We start from the raw sequence: 25023 nt of genomic DNA, 5'->3' as shown, positions 1-25023 counted from the left end.
TGTTCTGTCATTCATTTCCCTTCTACGAAGTTTCACGATTCAGAGTTTTGTTTTCAGTGGTTGTTCCGTGCTCTCATTATGCCTCCTGAAGCATATGTATACATTTTGGCCTGTAGTCCTCTTCTTTCATACAAAACATGGTTTGGTTGTTTGGCATCACCTTCCTCCCAGTTTTTCTTGCCAACCTCATTAGCCTCAGCAGCCTCAGCAGCCCCTCACTTATTTTGTTCAGTTGCTCAAACTTTCCAAATTATTTCCAGCCTCTGGGTCTTTGCATATGGACTACTGTGTACTTCGGCCACTTATCCTTTTGGACTGTTTCAGTGCTATTTCTACTGAAGGCCTTCTCTGACCTTTTCCAAATTTAGGTTAGGTTCTCCTTCACAGCACTCTGGTTCTTTTCCATCCTGGCATATGTGTGTTCAGCATGATGTCCTAACTACAATAAACTTTAGAAAGACTGTGTACTTGTCACCCACATACCTAATACCTGGCATACATACCTGCTCAACAAAGATTATTTTAATACAGTTGTCTATGATTTTAAAGACTGAACTGTATCTGAAGAACAGATCCTCTCAACCAGTTTAATCAGCAAACAGCTCACTTTTAAAGAGAAACAGGAGAATCACTCAAAATGGTCAAAAATACGTAAATGTGTATCAACATCAATAGGAAGGTTACACTCTTTTGGTACAAAAATAAGACCACTCCTGACTTGAAGAGGGGGTTCTTTACGTTTGCTTCTGAACCATTACTAAAAATGTGTGTCAATAATGCAACGCTTATAGCCAAGATAATGGACTTTAAAAACTAATTATTAATAAAAATATATCAAGTGAAGATAAAAGACATTTAGGTCCTTTCAAAGATTCTGTTTTTGATCTCTCCTCACCTTACCCCCACAGACTATAAAGATAAAACTCTTTCTTACATATACTAGTCGTATTACTATTACTTCTCTTATCAGAACAAAAATACAATACACAAAACATACTAGAAATAGTTGGTTCTTTTTAATCAGCTATTGATGGTATAATAAAATAAATTTAAGTGGCACCTAATTTAAACATTTAAAATAGTTCATTGAAGGATAATCTACAACACAATATGTTAAGCCAAATAGTCAAAATAACACCTCTTTTTTTTTTTTCAAGAAGAAATAAAGGCATGATCAACATTATGACCAGCAATTTGGGTTCATTTGGACACTTATAGATGACTCTGTAGGCATATTGGCAGGCACAATGCTGAAATACAGTCCACTTGACTTATAAATAATGGTAAGATAAAAAAAGAAAGCTATACATTTCAGAATTCTCTGAAATTAAAGAAAAATATCCACCAAATATCACAACAGATCTTTTAATGACTAATTTTTTTTTAACATTACAACTGCTGTTTTAGGGAACACTTTGTCTCTTTGAACATTTAACTAAATGTTCAATGCGTTAAATAATTTACAGAGAGAAATAAGTTTTGTGTTCTGTACAAATTAAAGGACCCATGAATATAACCCCCTCCCACCACCAAAGCTCAAATTTGCAATGGTCTCAGCAGAAAATAAACAGTTCACAATTTAAACAGAATTGATAGCATTACAAACGTTTACAGGACTCCTCTCTTATTTTCTTTGAACAACGAAGATTACAATGACAGAACTGAATGATCAGAATGTAAAAATATTTGTGCAAAACTGCATTAATTGTTCTTACCATTCAATAGAGGTAAAACCTATGAACACAATAACAATAATGAAGAAAAACTACATTGAAAGCAATTCTGTTAGATTTCAAACAACATCGATCATAGTATTACTAAACATTAAAAGAAAATGTGGCAACATGAGCAGCAGAAGCAACAAATGATTCGGCAATTATGCCAGCTGAGGAAGCTGACGCTGGAAAATGCCGAAGTGCATCTCCACACCAGCCATCCATCTTACAAGACTGGAGACAACTGTAGGGCTTAAAACTCACTTCAGTGTCTTTATTCTTGAAATTTGTAGATCATAAATGAAATATTTAACAAAGTCCTTTCCCCCCCTCTCAAGGAGTGTTTCTTGCATCACTGGAAATCCTTAAAAGAGTTGAATCATAGACTCTCTGGATTTACCTACACCAATCCATTTAACTGGGAGAGGAAAAAAAAAAATGGTATAAGAATAGTATTAATTCATTTACAATGTTCAATCTTTGAGATTAAAAGATCCCACACTTTTCTCAATGTCACCATTCACTTTTCCCCACTGCATCTTTTGCTATCGTTTTTTCTCTATTAGCAGATTACGCCAATTTCTAAACAGAATGTGCAGTCAACATTCAGCACAGGGTAGTCTGCCTTACCATTTCCTGTTTTCACTGCACAATATTTACAACTATTCAATTTCTAATGATTAGTATAGTAAAATACTGGCCCAAACCAGCAGAGACCTATAGAACCTAAAAGTTCTTTAATCAGAGACCTAACTTGATTAAAGAACCTTTCATCAAGTTCCTAATTAACTAGAAAAGATAAGCATCTTTGATAAATGGATGATACTAAGAGGCCACTGAAGTACCACTCTAACTTTCATAACTCACAAAAAGTAGAAATATCTGGAAAAGAATACTGTTTTCACTTGCACAGCCTGAGAACTTGGCTACTGTACCAGTCTAGGGGAATCTCTAATTGTCTGCACCACATGGGTAAACCTTTATGGAATTTTACAGATGTCATTGTTAAATTCATTGTTGTTTATGTTTCAAAAGATGTTGACTAAGTGCAGTGAGCAGACATGCTTACAAGATTTGATCTCAAGCTGGGAAAGACAGCTAGCAATAAGGAAAAACAAGATTCATGTTTGGAGATGAACCACAAATATAACGAAAAATACAAAATCAGATTAAGTGCATAACAGATTTTATACAGAGGATACTTCCCACTCACTTCACTTTTTGTCTCTGAAATCTCTAACAGTGCAAAAAAAAAAAAAAGGAAAAAGGAAAAAAGCAATGTTTTAAAAGAAAGATTTCACATAATGAGTCATGGCCATAACTTGGTTATGCCTAACTCCTTGGCCAGCTTACATTTGTTTTTTAATAAAGTTTTATTCTTATATTTTTTAAAATTGGATTTCCTATTTTATATACCTATTATTTCCTAATATCCGGTCAAGAAACTCCCCCAACTCTCAAGGGTGGCTTAACCCGAAATGGAAAATACCAAAAACCATTTCTGGTGGTGGTAAAGACAAAAAGGATTTGTTATTAAGAGGGAGAAAGGAATAAGAATCAGTGTCAGAGGGTAAAAAACAGACTGACAGAGAATTAAAAGCAGGGTCAAAAAGGGCGAGAGGTAAGCTCTTATCTTCAGGCACATGAAGGATTAGAGAAAGATGATTATATTTACTCTAGGGAATAAAATTATTTTATATTTTCCTGGGCATTTGGGCAAATCGTGAGCACTCTATAAAGTAATAATCTGTTTTTTATCCTATTTCAAAAGTAGACAGTTAAGTCAAAAGTAGAAAAAGATAGTTCTTCATAAAATATTTATATTTACCTGGAATTTGAAGCTCATCTTCAATAAATCGAACGTAATTTTGTGCATTAATAGGTAGTTCTTTAAAAGCCCTTGCATTTGATATGTCTGTGTTCCATCCTGGGAGAGTCTTATATTGAACTTCAACTTTATTTAAGACTTCTTGGTTTGCTGAAAGTTAAAGGAATAAGTATATTTGTCCATGGTGTGCACTGCCTATTGTCAAGCAACTTTTTGATATATCATAGGTTCACAATCTCTTATACTTAGGGCCAGATACGTTTTGGAATTTAGAATTTTTCAGAATTTAGAGAGGTAAAACAGTGCACCATCTAGTATTTTATAATCCAACATATTTCTGCAGCAACAGGATTATCCACTCTAAGTGGGTAGATTATTAGTTCTAATAACATCAGTTCAAGTCAGGTTTTGCCATCAAATAGTTTTGGTGCCAAATTCACAACTTTCAATTTTTAGAGCTTTTTAGATTTCCACACTATGGATTAGGGATTGTGGATCTGTATAATGGCAGCAATCTCACAGAAAAGGTTGGCATATTTGCCCTCACCTGGGAAATCTATTGTTTTTGTGAATGTATACACAGGCTTTGCTGGAAGTTTTCTTCATTATGTCACCTAACCAGTTTCTCTGTATTCCCTAATAGAAACCGAAAGGGTGCTAAAACAAGAACAGTTTCTTTGACGAGAGACAGTATGGTGGATGCTATGGTACACTGTCCAGATTTCCCTCTTTAGGATTCAGACACTCATTCCCCAGCTATGGGAGTACTGCCTGCTGAGAACTCACAGTTCAGAATCTCCCCAGCTGTCTCCCTGGAGCAGCCCATATCCAATGACTTGTCAGTGTTGGGATACAAAGGACCTGACTACTTACCTTAATTAGGGACCACTCTGAAAAACTATTCTAGCCCCAGAGCTCCCCTATGGGATCAGCTAAGGGCTTTTCATGGAACTTCTCTGCAGTTCAACTTCTCCCGCTGCCTAATCCCGCTTCTTCTCTCACTCCCTTACAGATTGCTCAGAGCACCTGCAAACAAACTACCTACATGCACATCTCTATATCAGAGAGTCTGTTTCCCAGGGAACCGAAAGTAAGACAGTTGGTGCCAGGAGTGGTATAAGGAAGAAGGCTCTAAAATGGGACCTTGAAGCTGGATCATGGGCTAGCTGGCTGGCAAGGAGGATCGCTAGTGGCAGACAGAGTATGGATAATCTCGGGCATGTTATAGTAGGGCAACTGTTAAAACTTTCATGGGAGGTGAACTGGGATGCCACGGTAGGAAGTAAAGCACTCGCAATACCTGAAGCACTGAGAAATGAGCACAATGGAACAACGGAATTGAAGGGCTCTAGATGAATGCCATTCACGAACTGGAGAAAGACAATGAAAGGTTACTGAAAACACCTAGAGAGAATCTCATCTCCTACAGCAGAGAGCAGGAAAAGCTGAGGATCAGGCTTAGGACTTAGTAATACAGACAGCAGAGCTCCAGAGAAAGCTGAATTCTCAAATCCAGATCTGGATTTGACAAATCTGATATGACAAGGCCAGATCCTGTTTGAGAAAAAAGTGGGACTCTGAGACTTTGGATGAGACATCGGGTTGAACCCCTAGATTCGCCGATGGCCTGCAGAGTGGCCTACTACTTTCTGTTGAAGACGAAGGCTTCCCTTGGCGTGAGGATGATGCAGAAGCCTCTGCCTTGCAAGGCAGCCTGTGGCCCTGTCAGGGCCTACCTCTATCTCCCCTCCTGACCAGCAAACCATATCTGGGGTCAAGGTACAACGTAAGTTGGCCAAGGATGCACGGGGCCTGCTAAAGGAGGAGATGGACTACATTCTGAAGGATCTGCAGGACTGAGCCAAGATTTACCAGCAGGAGCCAAAGAAGTATGTATGGAACTGGATCCTCAAGGTACTGGATCAAGGGGTCCTGCGAGTGGTGGGATAAAAAGTTCAGTAAGAGTGTATATTGATATGGAAGTTCTCTCCTATGGTCCACGATACGAACGTGACGAAAACATACTGCTAGGAATGTTCTTGGACGCTTAGAGAAAGTGATGAACCACACTCAGTCAGAACTGTTTGTGAGAGATGATAGAAGAAGGAATCAAAAGACTCAGAGGGGCTTCTCCTTCCAGCCATGATGGAGTACATGGTTCTAGGCTAACTTTTCCAGCATAAATAACTGTAAAACTGGACAAAATATACGACAACTCTTTCCAGGCAGTGGTCAATAAGCAGCACAAACTGTGGTTTCCAAGAGAAAGAAAACTCGTAAGCAATTCCCGAAACTACTCAACTCTCTGCCTAGGGACAATTTCCTGATCAATGAAAGTCAGGACCCTGGAGTCAGTAGAGAATGGTGGTCCCACTGACCTGAGAAGGCAGATATCAGATTTCAGGGAAGCTGAAGTAGCTAGAATCCTCAAGGTTAAGCGTCAGACAGGAGGGAGCTATACAGACAGAGAGGGTACCTCCCCCAGAAGTCTGTGTGAAAGTCCTGTGGCTAAAGTTCAACCATACATGCAAAGAATGGGACTGTGGGAGGCTTACCAGATAGCAGTTGTCACAGAGTTGAGTGGGACAAAGATTCTAGAGGTCAAGCAGTGCTGGTAAAAGGGAAGGAACAGGGTACACTGGAGCTCCAGCACTGCCAGATTGGAGAGATCTCTTTATACCTTGTTAACTCTCCTGGCATCCAGCTGAGACAAAAGAAAGGCTGTTCATTAAAAGTAAAAACCATACTTTAGATTGAAATCTACTACAGACTCCCCCCTCAACACCCCAACAAAGCCCTAAAACCAGGCTCTGCCAAGATCCACAGAGGAGACAATTTGGAGACTGTATCACACTAGGTTAGAGATTTGGGAAACACCTTGGGCTCTCCACATAACTATACTAACAAAGCATAAAACCAAGCTATATAAAGTTCAGGATGATCAGCCAGTAATTCAGCTGTCCCCTAAAACAAGAACTAATACTCTTCAGAGTAAGACAACAGAATCCAAGTCTCTACAACACATTACCCACAATGTCCAATATTCAACCCAAAGTCATTAGAAACAGAAACAGTGATCCACAATCAAGGAAAAGAATAGTCAAGGGAAACCAAACTGGAGATGGTCCAGATGTTAGCTAACAAATAATGACTTTGAACATGTTTCTAAGAACTTGCAGCTCTCCTCAATTCCCAAGGACTGGGCACGAAACCTACCAGCCTACCAAGTTCCATTAAGCTAGTCAATACTCCTTCATTTGACATATTTCTAGTCTTATAGGATGACTAAACAATTTAACAGTTTCTATTTCTGGAAGCTGGAAACATTTATGGAAATTCCTGAGTAACTGAAGAAATCATACAACTAAAGATACGCCTGAAAAAACACATTGCCTCAAGTAGGAAATCTCCCTACATCCATCCACTTTAGACACAGAATAGAAGTTAGAAAAAAATCATTCCTGTGGCTTGAAGGACATAGTGGGTTAATGAATTAAGAGCCTGCTTACCCTGACAAGCAGGGCTCTTTTCTCCTGTCTCACATTTCTCAAGGAAGGGAGGAATGCCTACAGAGAGGTTAGTTTCAAAATAGGGACGATAAGATTCCGGAGCAGCATAACTGGGCTCAGTGGTACCACGTTTCTTCTTTCCTATTTCAAGTTTGAGCACATGCTTGCTGCGACCCAGCACCCAAATGCATAGCAGCTATGAAACAAATGCTAGTAAGTGAATGTACTTGCACTATTCACAAAGGGCATATCAAGTCTGTAGCTATATATCATAAGTTATACAGAAGAGCTTTATGAATTGCTCTAATACATACACCTAATAATACTCTTTATACACAGCCTAAAAAAAAGAGTACCTGGGAAATGAGGTATAATTTCACCATCTAACTTGTATGCAACTCCAACTTTGATTTCCGTAAACATGTCCAAAATATCCAATTTGGTAAGTGCCAACCTAATTTTGGAAGAAAAGGCGACGTTAAAATAGCAAATTCTTAAAGGCCCTAACAACCAACTTGATAAGGGAGTAAAGGAAAATTCATACAAAGTTAACAGTTCCAAAGCAATTCTGAAAACTGGTTAGGATTATATTTTAAAGCATGCCACACATAAAACACTACAGGGCAATATACTGATGTAATTTTTCCTCATAATAAAAACAATGACTTAACTGATCTACTAGTGGGTTACTTTTCTAATAATTATAGTAGATTTTCACTCTTTGATAGATCCACATCCTCTTGCTTAGTTTCTCAGGATCAACCAACACATATCCACAGAGGGCTGCCTGGAGTAAAGGATGTATCTTATGGCTGTGGGACACAGCAAAACTGACTCTTCCACATGGATGACAAGATACATGTACATTTACACATATGCTATCAATCCTCATTTCTTCACTCTCCTTACCATCAATTCCACCCTTCTGGTCAGAAATTGTCAAAGGAGAGTGAGGAAACCACATCAAGGACCTCTTCATGATACATCAAAATCTCCCAATAAACTGACTGAAAAACAGAGTTTTACAGGAAAATCTATAGAAATTAGATAAAACACTAGGTTTGAGATTCTTGCCCACAGATTACTTTTTTATCCTTTATTCTGTTATTTGCTAGAAATTAAGTGTAATTAATACAAACATGAATACATTTTTACACTTACTTATGTGTACGTGTTAATAACAACCTACAGAGCATTTTTAGTGTGCCATGCAGCATGCTATATGCTCTCATCTAGTTTTCAAAATACCCTTTTGAAGTAGATAGTACTATTATCTAGATTTTAAAGGTGATGAAAAAGGCACAGAAAGATCAACTTGCCCAAAGTCACACAGTATAACGCATGGATCTGAGATTTGAATCCAGAAGTCAGACGTCTCTCAAGCTCATCCATTAAACCACTGTTATACTGCCTCCCCTCTGCATATATACTCTATGTTACTCCATCTATCTATCTACCTACCTTTCTACCTGCCTATCTTACTTCCCTCTATACTTATACGCATGTAAGGGTATCACGATTCTTTTCTCCCAACCTTGGATATCCAGGAAAAAAACCTGGGGTCCCTCTCCTTATGTACCCTTCCCCTATATCTTGGTCCACTTCTACCCTGAACTGCAATTTCATTTGGAGTCTAAAGAGTGAAATTTTTCTATTAGTGCACTACCTCTAGTGTGCACTCCACAAAGTTTAACCTGTGGTCATGAACTGTCATTTATGAAATAAATGTTTCTAAGAATACTCACGCAGTAAATCCATTAATCATATGAGCATATTTGAGCAAAACAAGGTCCAACCAGCCACACCGCCTTTTCCTTCCAGTAGTTACACCAAACTCTCTACCCCTTGTTTGTAATAATTCTCCAATTTCCTAAGGAACAGAAAATAAAACCTTAGGACTAGAATAGCAATGCTCTAAATCTAGTAGAATTATACCTAAGATCATATAACAAGTCAAAGTTTCTTAGAGATAAACATCTTTCAGAAAATAAGTAAGTTGAAGATAGAATTCCATAGAGATGATAGATTTTATGTGAGGGAGGCATTATTTGAGATAGATCCACTTTTGGCTTCACTTTTTACCACTATTTTAAAACCAAGAACATTTTTTATGTTATGTTACATTAAATGCTGCATATTAAAAACTAAGTTGTCAGTAAGTATTTATTAAAATAGATAAGTTAGGTCAATTTGTTCTAAGGACTTTAGTTTGATGACTTTCCTGAAAACCATAAGGCAAACTCTCACCTAGTAGTTGCTATCACAATGTCCTTTTGAAGAGAATTGAGGTTGAAAACAATGCTCAAAGTTCTAAGCTACAGCCACTCCCTACAACCTAATTTTCCCATCTATGATCTATCTGTTCCTTAATTTACACCTTTCTGTTTAAAGCCATCATTTCATTACCTCACATATTCTGACATAATTACAATTAATAGGTTGCTCTGTCAGGTTTGAATTCCAGCCTTGTCTATCTGTGTGGCCTTGGGCAAGTTACTTCAGCTCTCCATGCCTCAGTTTCCCCATGTGTAGAATGGGGATGGTAATAGCACCCAGCTCCCAGAGTTGCTGTGAGGACCCAAAGAGCTTCTAAGTTTACAGCAATTAAGCAGTGCCTGGCCCGAAGTCACCACCAAGTAAGTGTCGGCTATGATTAGACAATGTCTAGAGATCATTTTCCTCAATCGACTCCTAATAAGCTCTTGGTGAAAGATAGTTGTTATTTTTAGCTTCTTTCTCCTCTACCATCTTAATCCCCTTCATAAACCCACCTGTCACTTAGCCTTGCAATTACAATTACCTTTAAGCACCCACTAATCCCTCCCCTTTTGTTGTCAATCTGCTGCCACTAACAATAAAGGTGTATATAATTTTCTTTAATGTTGCTCTGATTACTCTTGCAAATTAAGTGAAATGCACAGAAGATAATAATTCATTAAGGGAAAAAAAAGCATGATTTTTTTTATTTTAAAACTTCTAAATTAGATTTACTGAGAAATAGGCTCACATTGTCTTGCTCTGTAGGAAAGGCACCAATACCAACTCTAGTTGTATAAGCTTTCACAACTCCATACACTTCTCCAACATTTTGAGGGGGCATACCCAAGCCAGTACAAACACCTCCAACTGTACAGTTCGAAGAGGTTACAAAAGGGTAAGTTCCTAAAAATAGAAACAAATAGTAAAATATACACAAATGATAGACATTATTTTAAAAATTCTGCATTTGAGTATATTCTAGGTATTTGAGAATATAACTGTAACCGCCCTTTCAAAGCCTCCATGTTTTATTCCTGATTCCTTTTGTCTGTAGAGAGATAAAAACATAGGTGGTTAAGCTACAGCTGTAGTGCTTATACTAGAGAGGCTCCTTGAGTACATGCAATTACTCAGCTCTGTCTGGTAGGCACTCACCTAATAGACTGCTAAATAATTTAATGCCAAAACTCTGGTGTTATTCTACTATGCAGACTTATATATATTTTAACACTCTCCTGTTAGTTTAAAGCAAATTTATTTTACTCCCCTGATACAAATATTAAGGTGCACCAGCAACCTGGAGTGACAACAGTACACTAAGAATTTTGTGGTATTCAGCATTTTCTGACCTTTTTATCTGTCTTCAGGGAATAATCCCAGAAACGACAAGAGTAAGCAAAGAGTGGTGTACTTCCCCCGCTCCCCAAACCCTGGCCCCAAGATCCTCTTCATACTTAAACTATTCACTATGCTAATTAGACACTGCTTTCTTTCCAGATTGGATAGGCATATTATGGTATCAAAAATACATATCTACTATACAGAAATACACTTTAATTGGCTTACTTGGAGTCAAAAGCCAATGAAATGCCAGTAAGAGCTGAGAACAATCAGATTTATCCTGAAAGATCATGTTTAGATGAAAAGGCCAACGAATCAGGCCAAGAAAGGCAGCAGTTTGAAGACAATACCATTAACTTTTTGAAGATGGAAGAAATGCTCTAAATCCACTCAGAATCTCACGTCCAGGGAGTCAATTAAACAGACTTCCATAGATCTTAGAATGTGCATGTTTAATAACAATGTATATTAGCTTTTGATTTTTTAAAAAAGGCTGAATTAAAGGTCCTTTCAAAGGATTCATCTAATCATCTTACAGTTCCAAGGAAATGAGGTCTGGAATTGAACCATAAACCAAACAACAACAAAAAAATCACAGTTTATAAAAACCCAAACCCACTGACCCAAATAGTGATTTCATTTTTCTAATGAACGGCAGAACTTAACACAAAATATTCCTTTTTTAAAAAAAAGGGTTAGTATAAGATGACAAAGTTTCATCATTCCTGAATATACAAGCGAAAAGCCTTATTTTAAAATCCTTTAATGCTAATGTTAATTATTTATATCTTAAGCAATTTAGGACTCAGTTAAGCTCCCCATAAGTCGTATCTCACTTACCAAAATCAATATCTAGTAGTGCTGCGTTCGCACCTTCTACCAAGATTTTCTTTGGTGGCCCATGTAGAGCCTCGTACAGGAAATAAACTCCATCTCTCACCATTGGTTTAATCCTTTCCATATAACTCTATATACAAAGAAAAAACCAAGTTCAACGTATACTAATAAATTTACAATGAAACCAATACGAGTAAAAATTACCTGACTTTGACAGTGAAAACTGACCAATGCAAAGTAGAAAGGGATTGGTGATGGTGCTCACCCTACTGCAACATTTGGATTGGCTTTGGTCTCTCATGCTGATTCTCCAGAACCAGAAAAGAGATACTATTTCAAGAAAAGTAGAGATACAACGAAATTCAAAGGTTCTTTTTTTTTGCGGTACGCGGGCCTCTCACTGTTGTGGCCTCTCCCGTTGCGGAGCACAGGTTCCGGACGCGCAGGCCCAGCGGCCATGGCTCACGAGCCCAGCCACTCCGTGGCACGTGGGATCTTCCCGGACCAGGGCACGAACCCATGTCCCCTGCATCGGCAGGCAGACTCTCAACCACTGTGCCACCAGGGGAGCCCCAAAGGTTCTATTTTAACCTCACTGCAAATAATGATGACAATCTTCTAAATAGCCAAGTACTCATACTTCATAAACCAGCTTTCAGGAAAATAAACAAGAACTGAATATATGACATTATGCTTTTATATTTTGTAGGTATTAGAAAAGCAGAAGTTATAGCCCATATAACCATAAGCTGCATCAAGGTTTTTCTCAAAATGTGGTGAAGGCCACAAGTGACACTGCCAAGCATGTAAGTATCAATAATTGACTACTAATATTCTTTTCCCATTGTATTCCATTACAGTAAAATACCTTAGCAGTATTACTAGTAGATAATATCAAATACTAACATACACACAAACATGATAAAACTTTCTCAAAACACGTTTAAAGTATTAATAATACTGCTTAATTTTAGGAATTCAATTAAAAATATAATATAAACAAGAGTTTCCCCAAAGCTTATAGTATAACTACAATAAAATCTAGTTTCAACCATGTTTAAATATTTAGCCAGACTAGTATGGAAATTCCAGGATCCACTCATGAACTCACCTGAGTATGTTATACCTATTGATAAAAATATAATTCCACCCTTGGCTCTAGTCCCCAATCTCATGCTTCTTCCTGTTTTAGTCCTTTTTTTTAAGGCCTGAAATGACCGTACCATTCATCACAACCCTTGTTCCTTAAAGTCTTGGTTCAACATATGGTAGTCCCCCCCTTACCCTAGGGGGATAGGTTCCAAGACCCCCAGGGGATGCCTGAAACCTCAGACAGTACCAAACTGTATACATACTGTGTTTTTTCCTGTACATACATACCTATGATAATGTTTAATTTACAAATTAGGCACAGTAAGAGATTAACAACAATAACCAATAATAAAATAGAAACATTATGACAATATACTGTAATAAAAGTTATATAAATATGGCCTCTCTCTCCCTCAAAATATCTTACTGTACAAATTTAATGTCTTTTTCATCCTAGGCACTTATCATGCATTGTTATACTTTTGCAGTTTGATGTTCAACAGCAAAACTAGCATAAATTTCTTCTTCCTTCTTCACAATTTCATAGAAGAAGATTCATTCTTACTGGAGACCTTACCAACTCAGCATATGATTTTCTCTCTTTCCTGACTGAGTTGAGAACTTTCACCTTCTCACTTAAAGGAAGCACTGTGTGGCTTCTCTTTGGTGTATCCAAATTGCCAGCATCACAACTCTTGTGCTTTGGGGCCGTTAGTAAGTAAAATAAGGGTCACTTGAATATAAGCACTGTGATACCACGACAGTCAATCTGATAAGTGAAATGGCTGCTAAGTGACTAATGGGTGGGATGCATTGGACATCTTGGGCAGGATGGAGCAGAACAGCAAGAGATTTCATCACACTACTCAGAAATTCTCAAATTTAAAACTTATGAGTTGTTTTGCAGTTGACCATGGGAAACTGAAACCATGAAAAGTGAAACCAAGGATAAGGGGGAAATATTGTTTATCACCTATTAAGAATCTTTTCACCTAATTCTGGTCATTATTATTCACCTACTTTACTTTCATTCAGAACATGTATAAAATATAATTGAAAAGATATACCTGTACTTTAGCACGTAAATATTTCCAAGTTGCTAGTAATAAATTTAAAATATTTGTTGCATGACAGAATGAAAACAAAATGGCAGTCTATTCCAAGCAACAATCCATACACTGAAATCCAAATACTTAACATTTACAATGTTCCTTGGAGGTCATTTTTTTTTTAGAAATTCAGTGAGTGGCTAGACCTAAGGCCTGCAACAATTCTAAAATGACACATCAGGTATGTAAATTCCTATTCAGTTCTGGAATTGATGTCATATTTATTTAAGAGTGACAATCAGACACACGAGAAGCAGCTTGAAACTCACCAAAGATTTTGGAAGAATGGAAGGGTGGAGAGGATAGGCAACTTGACTACCGGCGAACTCAGGCACCAACTGTGGGCCTGATCTTTGGCCAATTACCTTACTTGTCTCTTAAGAGTACGGTGCTAAAGAAACTGACCCTATGGAGTAACAGTCCTAAATGGGCTGGTTCGTTTTAAAAGTTATCATCTCTTACTTGTCCCTTTGTTGATCTATCCCCCAAATTCCTATGAGTGATTTTTATATGATACAAAGCTCGTCTTTTTTTCTGCTCAAAAATTATTCAATAGCTAAACTCCCTATCACTGCATATAAGGCCAGCATAAGACCTATGATTTGCTCCCTACTTGTCTAATTTTATTTTCAGGTACTTTATTCTTGCTCCCTGCTCCCCACTCAATATTTTGTTTAAGCTACATCATGTAAATTTACTCAAACATGCCACATCCTTTTAGGCTATATGCTTTTAAACTTAAAATTACAAATTCACTTCACCATTTCTTATCTATAATACTTTATACATATCTGTGTGGCACTTACTAACCACATGTTTTTCAACCTTATATTTTCAGTTCCTAATACAAAGACTGAATGAATGAAAGATCTAGATGTCAATTTGGCAAACGAGTTTTAAAAAGGACATTATAAATGTCAGAAAGCATTACCTTGAGTTTTTGTAATTCACCTTCAATGTCTATTTCCAGCGTGGGGTATATAGATTTGTACTGGTTAGCCAAAACTTTGAACCTGAAAATTACAGATAAATCAAGACCTCAGCTCTGTTTAAAAATATTCTGAATAATTTCATTTGATTCAAATGGTTTCTGGAGATAAGTGGTCTTAATAACAATCCCCAAACTGAAGTTACACTCTGAGAAATAGAATCTAATAAAGAAGATCAGTCATATGAATAAATGATACACTCGAAATATTTTTTACTGATAGGGATATCAACAATATAATTAAGGTGAGGGGTGGGAGGAGGAGGGAATGACTGAAATCTGTAACCACAAGACTTAAATCGAATTAACTATATTGTACTGCATGAAAGACAAAAGGGGACGGTCTAAAATGACGCTTTTAAGAGAGACAGAGGCAGGCGTTAGCAATTTGTCTCCAATATTCTTAGTGGAGGTGTCCCAACAGTGCAGACAGACAAACTGCTGACTGAAAATGGATACAGCGAGTGATCTCTGATGCCATCTGTTATTAGATGTGACCAACTAACGCCTCATCACTGAGTCACCGTACAGTTTTCGGATGATTATCAGGTTTCCCATGGAGATTTTTTCTACAGAGATTAAGTGTCAATGGGGCATTTCTATTTTTCAAGGTGAGCTTGATACGCAATAGTTCACCAGTACCTGAGAGCCTAATTATTTCCCGGTGGGAGGACACAACAGAGTCTTTGGACCTGAAAATCCGAGGACCCTAGGCTGTGGTGACCCCACCACAGCACTGCCACATCCCCCTGGAAGCATCTCTATTTCTCAGTAAAACATTCCAAACTCCAATCCTTAAATATAATTTTGGCTTTGTCTTTTTGTGGTACTGACATGATATCAACATCATGTTGTTTTCGTGAAGTTAATTTCAAATTAAGGACCAATTCAAATGTAATAAAAAAACTTTAATATTTCAAATGAAACAAAAAAGCCAACTACCACTACTCAACTAGAATACTGATTTTTATCAATTTGCATATTGGGTTTTAAAAATCCTAAAAATCCATTTGCTCTTTCCATTTTGAAATGCAAGGTAGTTACCTCTCAGAGAAGCCATCAAAGTCAGAAACAAGATCACACATCCTGAGTCCACTCCGAGCAGCTTTGGAAGAATAAACTGGGCCAATGCCCTTTTTTGTGGTACCCAAACTTTAAAATAAATCAAAACAAGCTCTGAGTTAGAAAAGAAAGATGCAGTTCTTATGGTCAGATCATCACAAAGAATGAAATTTTTATGCTATTTCCTTTAAGTTTATTTTCAGTCTTATTGATTTTCTCTGAAATCTAAAAAGGATATCCTAATAGTTATTTTTCTTAAACTTCTGGCCTAGAATTTAAACAAAAAAGACTAGATATGCTTAAACTGCACATACACACACACACACAAAAACATACTTTTTTCCTGCTTGTTCTTGTCTCTGTTGTTCCTGGATACCATCAGCCGCTTGATGAAAATCAAATACTGAGGGAGAAAAAACAAAATCATTTGTTGCTGAGACAAAAGTAATACAGGAAAGCAACATATATTGCATTTTAAATTACTGAAGTTATAAATTCCTTAAGCCTAATTTCTTTATGACAAGTTGAATGGATACATTTTAAAAAGCAACAATAATGGTGGGAGTGAAGATTATAATGCTAACTGGTATATTAATATGAAAATATGCCTGATCATTCATTTCTATATATTGCAATCTATTCTATTTTTAAAAATGAGTCCTTAAGAGAGTAATTCTGGAGTACCCTACCCTACAATTCTATAAATCTCAGTTTACTAAGATATCCTCTTGAAGTTCTGGACTCCAGAAATCTAGGGATTATGTTAATTATCTCCCTCTTCCTCACTGGTCCCAAGCTTCCATCACCTCTCACTAAAGCTGTAGCCTCCTAATGAGTGTACCTATTTCCACTCTTGGACACCTCTAATTCCTACCTTTTAATGCAGCCACAGTCATATTTCCAACACACAGATATATCACCACTGTTGTCTTTAAAACTCAGTATCTTTCTTATGCTTAAAAGGAAAAGACAAAACTATTTTACATGCGCTCCTTGTATAGTCTGCCCTTTCATCTTACACTATGCTCTGCCCCCTTTCTGCCCTCCCATACCATCATATAGGCATTCTTTTAAGTCCTTGGCTCCAAGGCATATGATTTTCCTGTCTGAATACGCCTCTATGCCTTGTCTCTCTTCTCTCTCCCTCTTCTTCTCCCCTTCCCTCTCTGTACTGTCTTCCCCGAGACTACACGAATTTACATTCCCACCAACAGTGCACAAGGGTTTCCTTTTCTCCACATCCTCACCAACACTTGTTATCTCATCTTTTTTTTTTTTTTGCGGTACGCGGGCCTCTCACTGTTGTGGCCTCTCCCGTTGCGGAGCACAGGCTTTGGACGCGCAGGCTCAGCGGCCATGGCTCACGGGCCCAGCCGCTCCGCGGCATGTGGGATTTTCCCGGACCGGGGCACGAACCCATGTTCCCTGCATCGGCAGGCGGACTCTCAACCACTGCGCCACCAGGGAAGCCCATATCTCTTGTCTTTTTGATGACATTCTGCCAAGTGTGATTACCTCATTGTGATTTTGATTTGTACTTTCCTAACGATTAGTGATGTTGAGCACCTCTTCATGTACCTGTTGGTGATCTTTAATGTCTTCTGTGGAAAAATGTATGTTCAGTTCCTGTCCTTTTTTAAATTGTTTTCTTTTTCTCTTGTGTTGTATGAGTTCTTTATATATTTTAGATATTAACCCCTTATCAGATATATGATTTGCAACTATTTCTCCATTCTGTAGCTTGCCTTTTCATATTGTTGATGGTTTCCCTTGCTGTACAAAAGTTTTTTAGTTTGATGTAATCCCATTTGATTATTTTTGCTTTTGTTGCCTTTGCTTTCAGTGTTAAATAAAAAAAATCATTACGAAGACCAGTGTTATGGAGTTTACCATCTATGTTTTCTTCTAGTTTTATGGTTTCAGGTCTTAGATTCAAGTCTTTAATCTCATTTTGAGTTAGTTTTCGTGTATAGCCTAAGATAGTGGTCCAGTTTCATTCTTTTGCATGTAGCACTCTAATTCTCCCAACACCATTTATTGAAGACTGTCCCTTCCCCATTGTATATTCTTGGCTCCTTTGTTGTAAATTAATTGAATACATATGTATGGGTTTATTTTGGAGCCCCTTATTCCATTCCATTGATCTGTGTGTCTGTTTTTATGCCAAAGCCATACTGTTTTTTAAATGACTATAGCTTTGTAATATAATTTGAAATCAGGAAGCATAATGCCTGCAGCTTTATTCTTTCTCAAGATTGCTTTGGCTATTTTGGGTCTTTTGTGGTTCCACAAAAACTTCACAACTGTTTGTTCTATTTCTGTGGAAAATGCCATTGGAATTGCACTGAATCCCAATGTAACTGAACACACTGAATCCCAAATGCACTGCATCTGTACAGTGCTTTGGGTGGTACGAACATTTTAACAACATTAATTCTTCCAATCCATAAGCATGGAATATCTTTCCATTTATTGGTTTTTTTCTTCAGTATCTTTCATCACTGTCTTATAGTTTTCAGTGTACAGGTCTTTCACCTCCTTGGTTAACAGAGTACCCTTTTCAGGTACTAGAAGGCTCTGTATAATAAGGTACATGCTGATTAAAGGAGTAAAATATGTGTATACCATTTGTGCCACACCTTCTATATTACGTGGTATGTTAAAATGTTTACTTTTTTCTATGACATGGATTCTAAACCTTGGCCAGTAGATCGCTATTATATACTATAACGATTAGTTCATCACGATGTTCCTATTTTGGTACCCAGCCTAGCCTTTCTCATCTACGTTTGAGAGGCCAGAAGAGTTCTTAAGAGCTGTCTCACTAAACTCAGACTTTGCAAATCAGTTAGGACAAGATTGAGACCTTGGAGTACGCCATTTCTTTTGAATAAAAAAGCATTTGCATTTCAGCATGTTTTATTTTTTATGTTCAAAGAAGTTACAGAGGCAACTGGCAAATCACAAATAGTTGTTGGAGAGCAGGTGAGCCAAGTACCTTGCCGTAGAGCTAATGTTTTCTTAGGTTTTTCTAGGTTCCAGGAAGCTAAGAGTACAATCAGAATCATCACTTTCATGAAGCTTCATCATGGCGTGGAGCCTTAAGACCACAACTACTGTTTTTGAAAGAACAGTCTTTGTCTAAAGTTGCTCGAATATCTCTTCCATTCTCTACAGCCTAGATACTGAAAACACAAAATGCCACCTTGGGGATTCAGTCTAATTTTTTTAATTAAAGATAATTGTGTACCTTCAGTAATTAAGTTTTATTAACACCACCTTATTATTTTTTAATTATCAGAGTTAAGTTTTATTAACACTATTTTTATACTGTATTAAAGTGTCCAGTGTGAGCCTCAGGACATGTAATATCCACTTTGCTTGCTTCTCACACCTTCTCAGGTCTTTTTTAAGTTTTTTTTTTTCTTTTAATATGACCACTTTAAGTCACAATACAGTATTGTAATCTATAACCTCAAGATTGTACAGCATATCTCTAGAGCTTATTCATCTTGCATCTCCTTCAGGTTTTTACTCAAATGTCATCTTCTCAGTGAAACCTCCCTGGCCACTTTATCTAAAATTATAGTTCCCCACCCACCTCCTCCAAACGCCTGACACTACCGGTCTCCTTTCTCCGATTTACTTTTTCTCCTCAGAACGTATCACTATATACCATGGTACATTACATACCTGTGCTCCCTACTATAGCTCCATTAAGGGACTTTTATCTTTTCTACTGCTGAATCCTCAGTGCCCAACACCACACCTGATATAGAGTAAGCTTCCGATAGCTGTTGAATCAAAGGACAGACACCCAGCAAACTTTGGATTTCAAATGCTTAAAAAAATTTTAAACTCTCAGTCATTTCTCAGGTCTCTTCCTCAATAAACATCTCTTATATTAAAATTTTGTTATGAGATTCAATGGGAAGGGGCACAATTATGATGCAATAGATAGTTCTTTGCATACTTGCTTAAGTATGCTAATGTAAAGAACTGGCCAACAACTTAGTCATTTTTAAATTTCTTTAAAGGAAAATTGATTGTTTAAAGCAAAAATATTAGCAATGTATTGTGGAGTTTATAACCGGGTAGACATGAAATGTATGACAATAATAACACAAAGGACTTTACAAGGAAATGCAAGCATTTTGTTGTAAGGACCTTAGGTTAAATGTTACATTATTTTAAGGTAGATCATGAGAAATTTAAAGATGCAGACTATAAACCCTAGAGCAACTTCCAAAATTCATAAAACAAGAGGTATAGCTCATAGGCTAATAGTGGAGATAATATTTAAAATATCAAATCCCAAAGAAATCAGGAAAGAAGAAAAAAAAACAAATAGAAAACAATGGGCAGATATAAATTCAACCATACTGCTAATTAGCTGTACTAGAAGTAAATGGTCAAAACATTCCAATTAAAAGGCACATTGTCACAATGAATAAAAAGCAAGGCCCAAATACATCTTGTCGACAATAAATAAGCCATAAATATAAAGATATAAATAGATTAAAGATTATTAGAGGATGGAAAAAGATACACTAATCTTAAGAAAGCTCTAGTGGCTGTATTAATATCAAAGTAGACTTCAGAATAAGAAATATCACCATAAATAAAGAGGACATTTCATAATGATGAAAGAGCTAATTCATCAAAAACATAATTTTAAATATACATGCACCTAACAGCTTCAAAGCACACAAAGCAAAAACTTACAGAGTTGAAAAGAAATTAATAGACAAATCCACAATTATTGTTGGAGGTTTTTAACATGCCTCTCAGTAGCTGACAGAGCAAGTAATAGAAAATCACTTAGGATACAGAAGATCTGAACAATGCTATCTTCCAATTTGATTTAATTGACATTCAAAGAACACTACTCAACAAGAACAGAGCACATATTCTAAATGCATGTAGAACATTAATCAACACAGGCCACATAATGGGTCATAAAACAAATCTCAACACATTTTAAAAGGCTAAGATTGTACAGAGTATATTCTGTCTACCACAAAATTAAATTAGAAATAAATAATAGAGAGAAATCAGGAAAATCTTCCAATATTTAGAAACATAAACATCATATTTAACTCATAGATTAAACGGAAATCACAAAAAAATTACAAAGTATTTTCAACTGAATGGAAATAAACATACAAAATGTCAGTGTTTGGAAATGCAATTAAAATAGTGTTAGAGAGACATGTATAACTTTAAATGCTTATATTAAAAAAAGTCTAAAATAAATAATCTAATAAGCTTCTAAAGAGGCTAAAAAAAAAAAAGAGAGAGCAAATTAAACCCAAAGAAAGTAGAAAGAATGGACTAATAAAGAGCTGAAACCAATGAAATAGAAAATAAACATAATCAAATGCTTATTCTTTGGGGAAAAAACTCAAAATCAATAAAATGGAGAAAGCTCTAGTTAGACTGATCAAGAGAAAATGAGAGAAGATACAAATTACCAATACCAGGAATAAAAGAAATGACATCACTGCAAACTCTACAGAAATTAAAAGGATAATATACAAACATTAAAAACCTTATGCCAATAATTTGACAAGTTGGATGAAATGAATACAGTCCTTGAAAAAACATAAATTACCAAAACTGACACAAAAAGAAACAGAAAAACCTGAATCTCTCCATATCTGTTAAAGAAGTGGAATTTATAACTAAAAACATCCCCTCAAAGATTCTAGCCAACATTTAAAAGGAAATAATACCAACCCTACATGTACTCTTTCAGAAAAATTAAGGCACTAAAACTAAAAAACTACAGGACAGTATGCCTCCAGATGAAAAAGTAGTACATCTTGGCCAAGGGTGTAGGGCACCTAAGTTAGGTGCTGGGCATATTTATGAATAAAACAGCTAAAACTCTTTCCCACATGGGCACAGCCTTGTGTGAGACATTGTTACTGATGGGGGGACTAATGTCTGGAAGACAAATAACTTGCCAGAGGACACAAACACAACATTTGGATCCAGATCCCTAAAATTCTAAACCCTGTAATTGTATTATACTATACTCCATATCACCCATCATACTTTGTACTGACAATCTCAGTATTTTATGAGAAATTTTTAAAATCCTTGGAACGAATTAATATTTTTAAGCATCTATATACCAGACTAGGTTTTGTGCTCAGTACTGAAATAAGAGTTCTAATGCCATAATTACCATGGCACTTAGAGAACTGTCCTTTCAGTCCTATGGTAAGAGAGTCCCTGAAGCAAAAATGTGAAGTGGTTACATAGCAATGATTCTCAGCAATTTTCTAGTTAGTTTGATTTGATTTTTTGATAACATTATTTACTTCTTTTCACCATTTCAGAATTGACTGTACTAAAAATACATGTTTCTTATAGACATTTTAATAACACATGTTTTAAAGAATACATATATTATTATACGTATTACTACTAATATCTAAATTTTAGTCAGAGCTATCCTCTCTGGGCTCAGTTCTCCTCTAACTACTTCTCCTCTAAGAAATACTTTCCTTTAAGAATATCAATTTATGGAAAAGGAAAAACCATTATTGAATAAATATAATATATTTTAAAATTTAAAAATTAATTCACATTTGTTATAATTTAAACCACATTACTTGCCTATTATTCTGGTCCTTTGACCCCTTTGTATTAGTATTTTCTTTGGTTTTTGTACTCTAAAGGAATTAAGTAACTTGCTTAACCACTGTGCTATGTTCAAGAATGCAAACTGTCAAGTGACAGACCCAAAGCATTTATAATGAAAAAAGGTGGAGAATCCAGGCAGGAACACAGGTATCTCTCTTAACACCATGTTCTTTCAACAGATTGATATCATCAGCATATATTTACATCTACACATGGCAGAACTACTTACCTGATTATGTGCATTAATGTTATAAGTTACTCAAAGAGTACATACTAGGTATTATCCTATTTTGCAATCCTAAATTGTGGTATTCTGATATTGAATTTCACATAGCAGATGACAGAGGACCATTACAAAGTTCTGAAGATAAGTAGCGGCTTTCATCATTTATTCACAAGACAGAGGCAATGAATACCAAAAGGCCATACATAAAAATTAGAAAGTTAAAGATGACTCATGTTAACAAAATAAAATATATATAAGGTTAATGATTAGTGAGTGTAAGCAGATAAAAAACACTACAAAAGAGGGCTTCCCTGGTGGCACAGTGGTTGAGAGTCCACACCTGCCGATGCAGGGGACACGGGTTCGTGCCCCGGTCCAGGAAGATCCCACATGCCGCAGAGCGGCTGGGCCCATGAGCCACGGCCACTGGGCCTGCGCGTCCGGAGCCTGTGCTCCGCAACAGGAGAGGCCAAAAAAACACTACAAAAGCAACGCACAAAAATATAATTTTCATTATATACCTAAGAGACTGTCAGTAAGAAAAATAATACAGTATTGCTTCCTATATTACAGCCCTATAGTGATGATATGTAAAAGTTTAAAAGTACTAAGGTAATAACCAAAAAATATTTTAAACTATATAGGTGACAGGCTGAGTATGATTCTCTTTTTTAATCAGAAGCTTAAAATGGCCAACAAACATGACAGATTTATAACCTCCTTCCTCATAAAAGCAAAATGAAACCTTTTTGTCCTCATCCAAATTACATGTTATTATTTGGGACTGCAAAGCTTCCTACTTTCTTTTTTTGTCTAGTTATGCATCTACGCTATTACTCTGGAAATATAAATTGCAGTTTTGCTAAAAAATAAAAAACTATGAGCTCTTCAAAGAAAAGGTTCAGTTTAAACACAAGTATAATTGATAGCTAATATTTTCATACTTTAAATAGGTGAAATACAAATGACTCACAGCCTACTTTGTTTATGGAAAATACAGAAGTATGTATTCTTTACATGTTATCTAGTCACACTAACAACTAGCAAAGTCTTCAGTATGGGAATACCAATCTACTCATGGACAACATATACGATAATATGAACTAATATAAAAGTGTTTTGCAGTGGTAATCACAAATTGTTCTTTTCAGATTTTATAGATTAAGAAGCCTATGGCAAACTACGAAATGAAAAGTGAGTTTTCACATAAAAGCTGTATGTCAATCCAGTACAGTTTACTCCAAATAAGTTATTTTATTGATTTCCTATGCATAGTATTCAAATCTGTGATTGTTATTTGGAGGTACTTAAGAAAATTTTGATGGGGTTGCCTCTTAAATGGAGGTCAATGCTAAAACTACAGCAGCTACTGCCTCAGGAGACATACATATTTAAAGACAATTTAAGAGTTCTAATCAATCCCAGAAGTTCTTACATGGTTTATAGTTCTTTCTCTTTCCTGGCTATTGCCTCTTAATCATGTCACTGGTAATTAAAACTGCTATCACTTCAGAGATAGGATAATAACAGGGAAACAAACTTCCAATATACTGGTGGTGGTTGAAATTAATTTTAGAATCCAGTTTGTTGTAACCAATGGAGGAGAAGGCTAGTCTGAATAAAATCTGCATCATTTAAAAAGCAGTATTATTACATTTTAGGTACAATGAATCACTCTAAAGACTTGCCTGATGGGAGACCTACTTTTACATGAGTATTAATATGTGCAAATAAAAGCTCTTTGTATTTTAATGTGGCTTATTTTTTAATAGAAGTAGCGACGTCTCATGAAATACTGCTTAAATTATTCATCTGATTAGCTAATTCTTCAGAAATAGGTGAATTTTAACCTAGCCCTTATTAAAAACAAAGGAAAAAAATGAGTAAGATTCCATGTATCTGAACCCAATTATTACAATTCATCCTACTTACTGTTCAGTAAAATTAAAGACAAATTGGCTACTAAATGCTTTCATGTGATGTTTCTGATAAAAAGACAGTTATAAATAAATGTATTACGTCCCCCTTACCAATATGAGCTCGGTCAGATATGATAAGCCTTTTTTCCCAGCCTTCCAGACCTAGAGGGAAGGGAAAAAAAGATACATTTAATTGTACATTTTGTATAACTTTTAGACTTAATTTCCTTAGAAATACACTGTTTAAAAGTCTTTTTCACCTAAGTAGTCATTTTAGCATCTTTTCTTATGCATAGGAAATATGTTTAATAAGAATTTTCTCACCTGTCATTCATTATACAAAGTCATTCACAAATTCCTTCTAAATGTTTTGCTCTAAAAAGCTCCAAACTCAAGCCAGCCATAGCCACATAAAATACTTTCAGGAATCCAAAACAGAAATGATAGAAAATATCATTTTGGGGGGGCAGGGGGTGGGGGGGGG

The 25023-nt window shown here is 36.3% G+C and overlaps 1 protein-coding gene across 1 annotated transcript in view; it reads right to left on the bottom strand.

Moving 5' to 3' along the window:
• Window positions 1–994: 994 nt before the first annotated feature.
• Window positions 995–25023, bottom strand: part of ADSS2 (adenylosuccinate synthase 2) — a 40297-nt gene continuing 16268 nt past the window's right edge. Inside the window, exons 4-13 of the mRNA XM_024754466.1 lie at window positions 24651–24701; window positions 16077–16143; window positions 15723–15830; window positions 14622–14703; window positions 11493–11619; window positions 10060–10214; window positions 8798–8922; window positions 7409–7506; window positions 3544–3693; window positions 995–2133 (exon numbers count right to left, since the gene is read on the bottom strand). Coding sequence (XP_024610234.1) covers window positions 2081–2133; window positions 3544–3693; window positions 7409–7506; window positions 8798–8922; window positions 10060–10214; window positions 11493–11619; window positions 14622–14703; window positions 15723–15830; window positions 16077–16143; window positions 24651–24701 — 1016 coding nt within the window. The 3' untranslated portion in view covers window positions 995–2080. The remainder of the gene's footprint in view (window positions 2134–3543; window positions 3694–7408; window positions 7507–8797; window positions 8923–10059; window positions 10215–11492; window positions 11620–14621; window positions 14704–15722; window positions 15831–16076; window positions 16144–24650; window positions 24702–25023) is intronic.

The sequence above is a fragment of the Neophocaena asiaeorientalis genome, unplaced genomic scaffold (genome assembly GCF_003031525.2).
Source record: "Neophocaena asiaeorientalis asiaeorientalis breed wild unplaced genomic scaffold, Neophocaena_asiaeorientalis_V1.1 scaffold524, whole genome shotgun sequence".
In the NCBI taxonomy this organism is placed as follows: Eukaryota; Metazoa; Chordata; class Mammalia; order Artiodactyla; family Phocoenidae; genus Neophocaena; species Neophocaena asiaeorientalis.
This window is presented reverse-complemented; position numbering and strand designations above follow the sequence as displayed.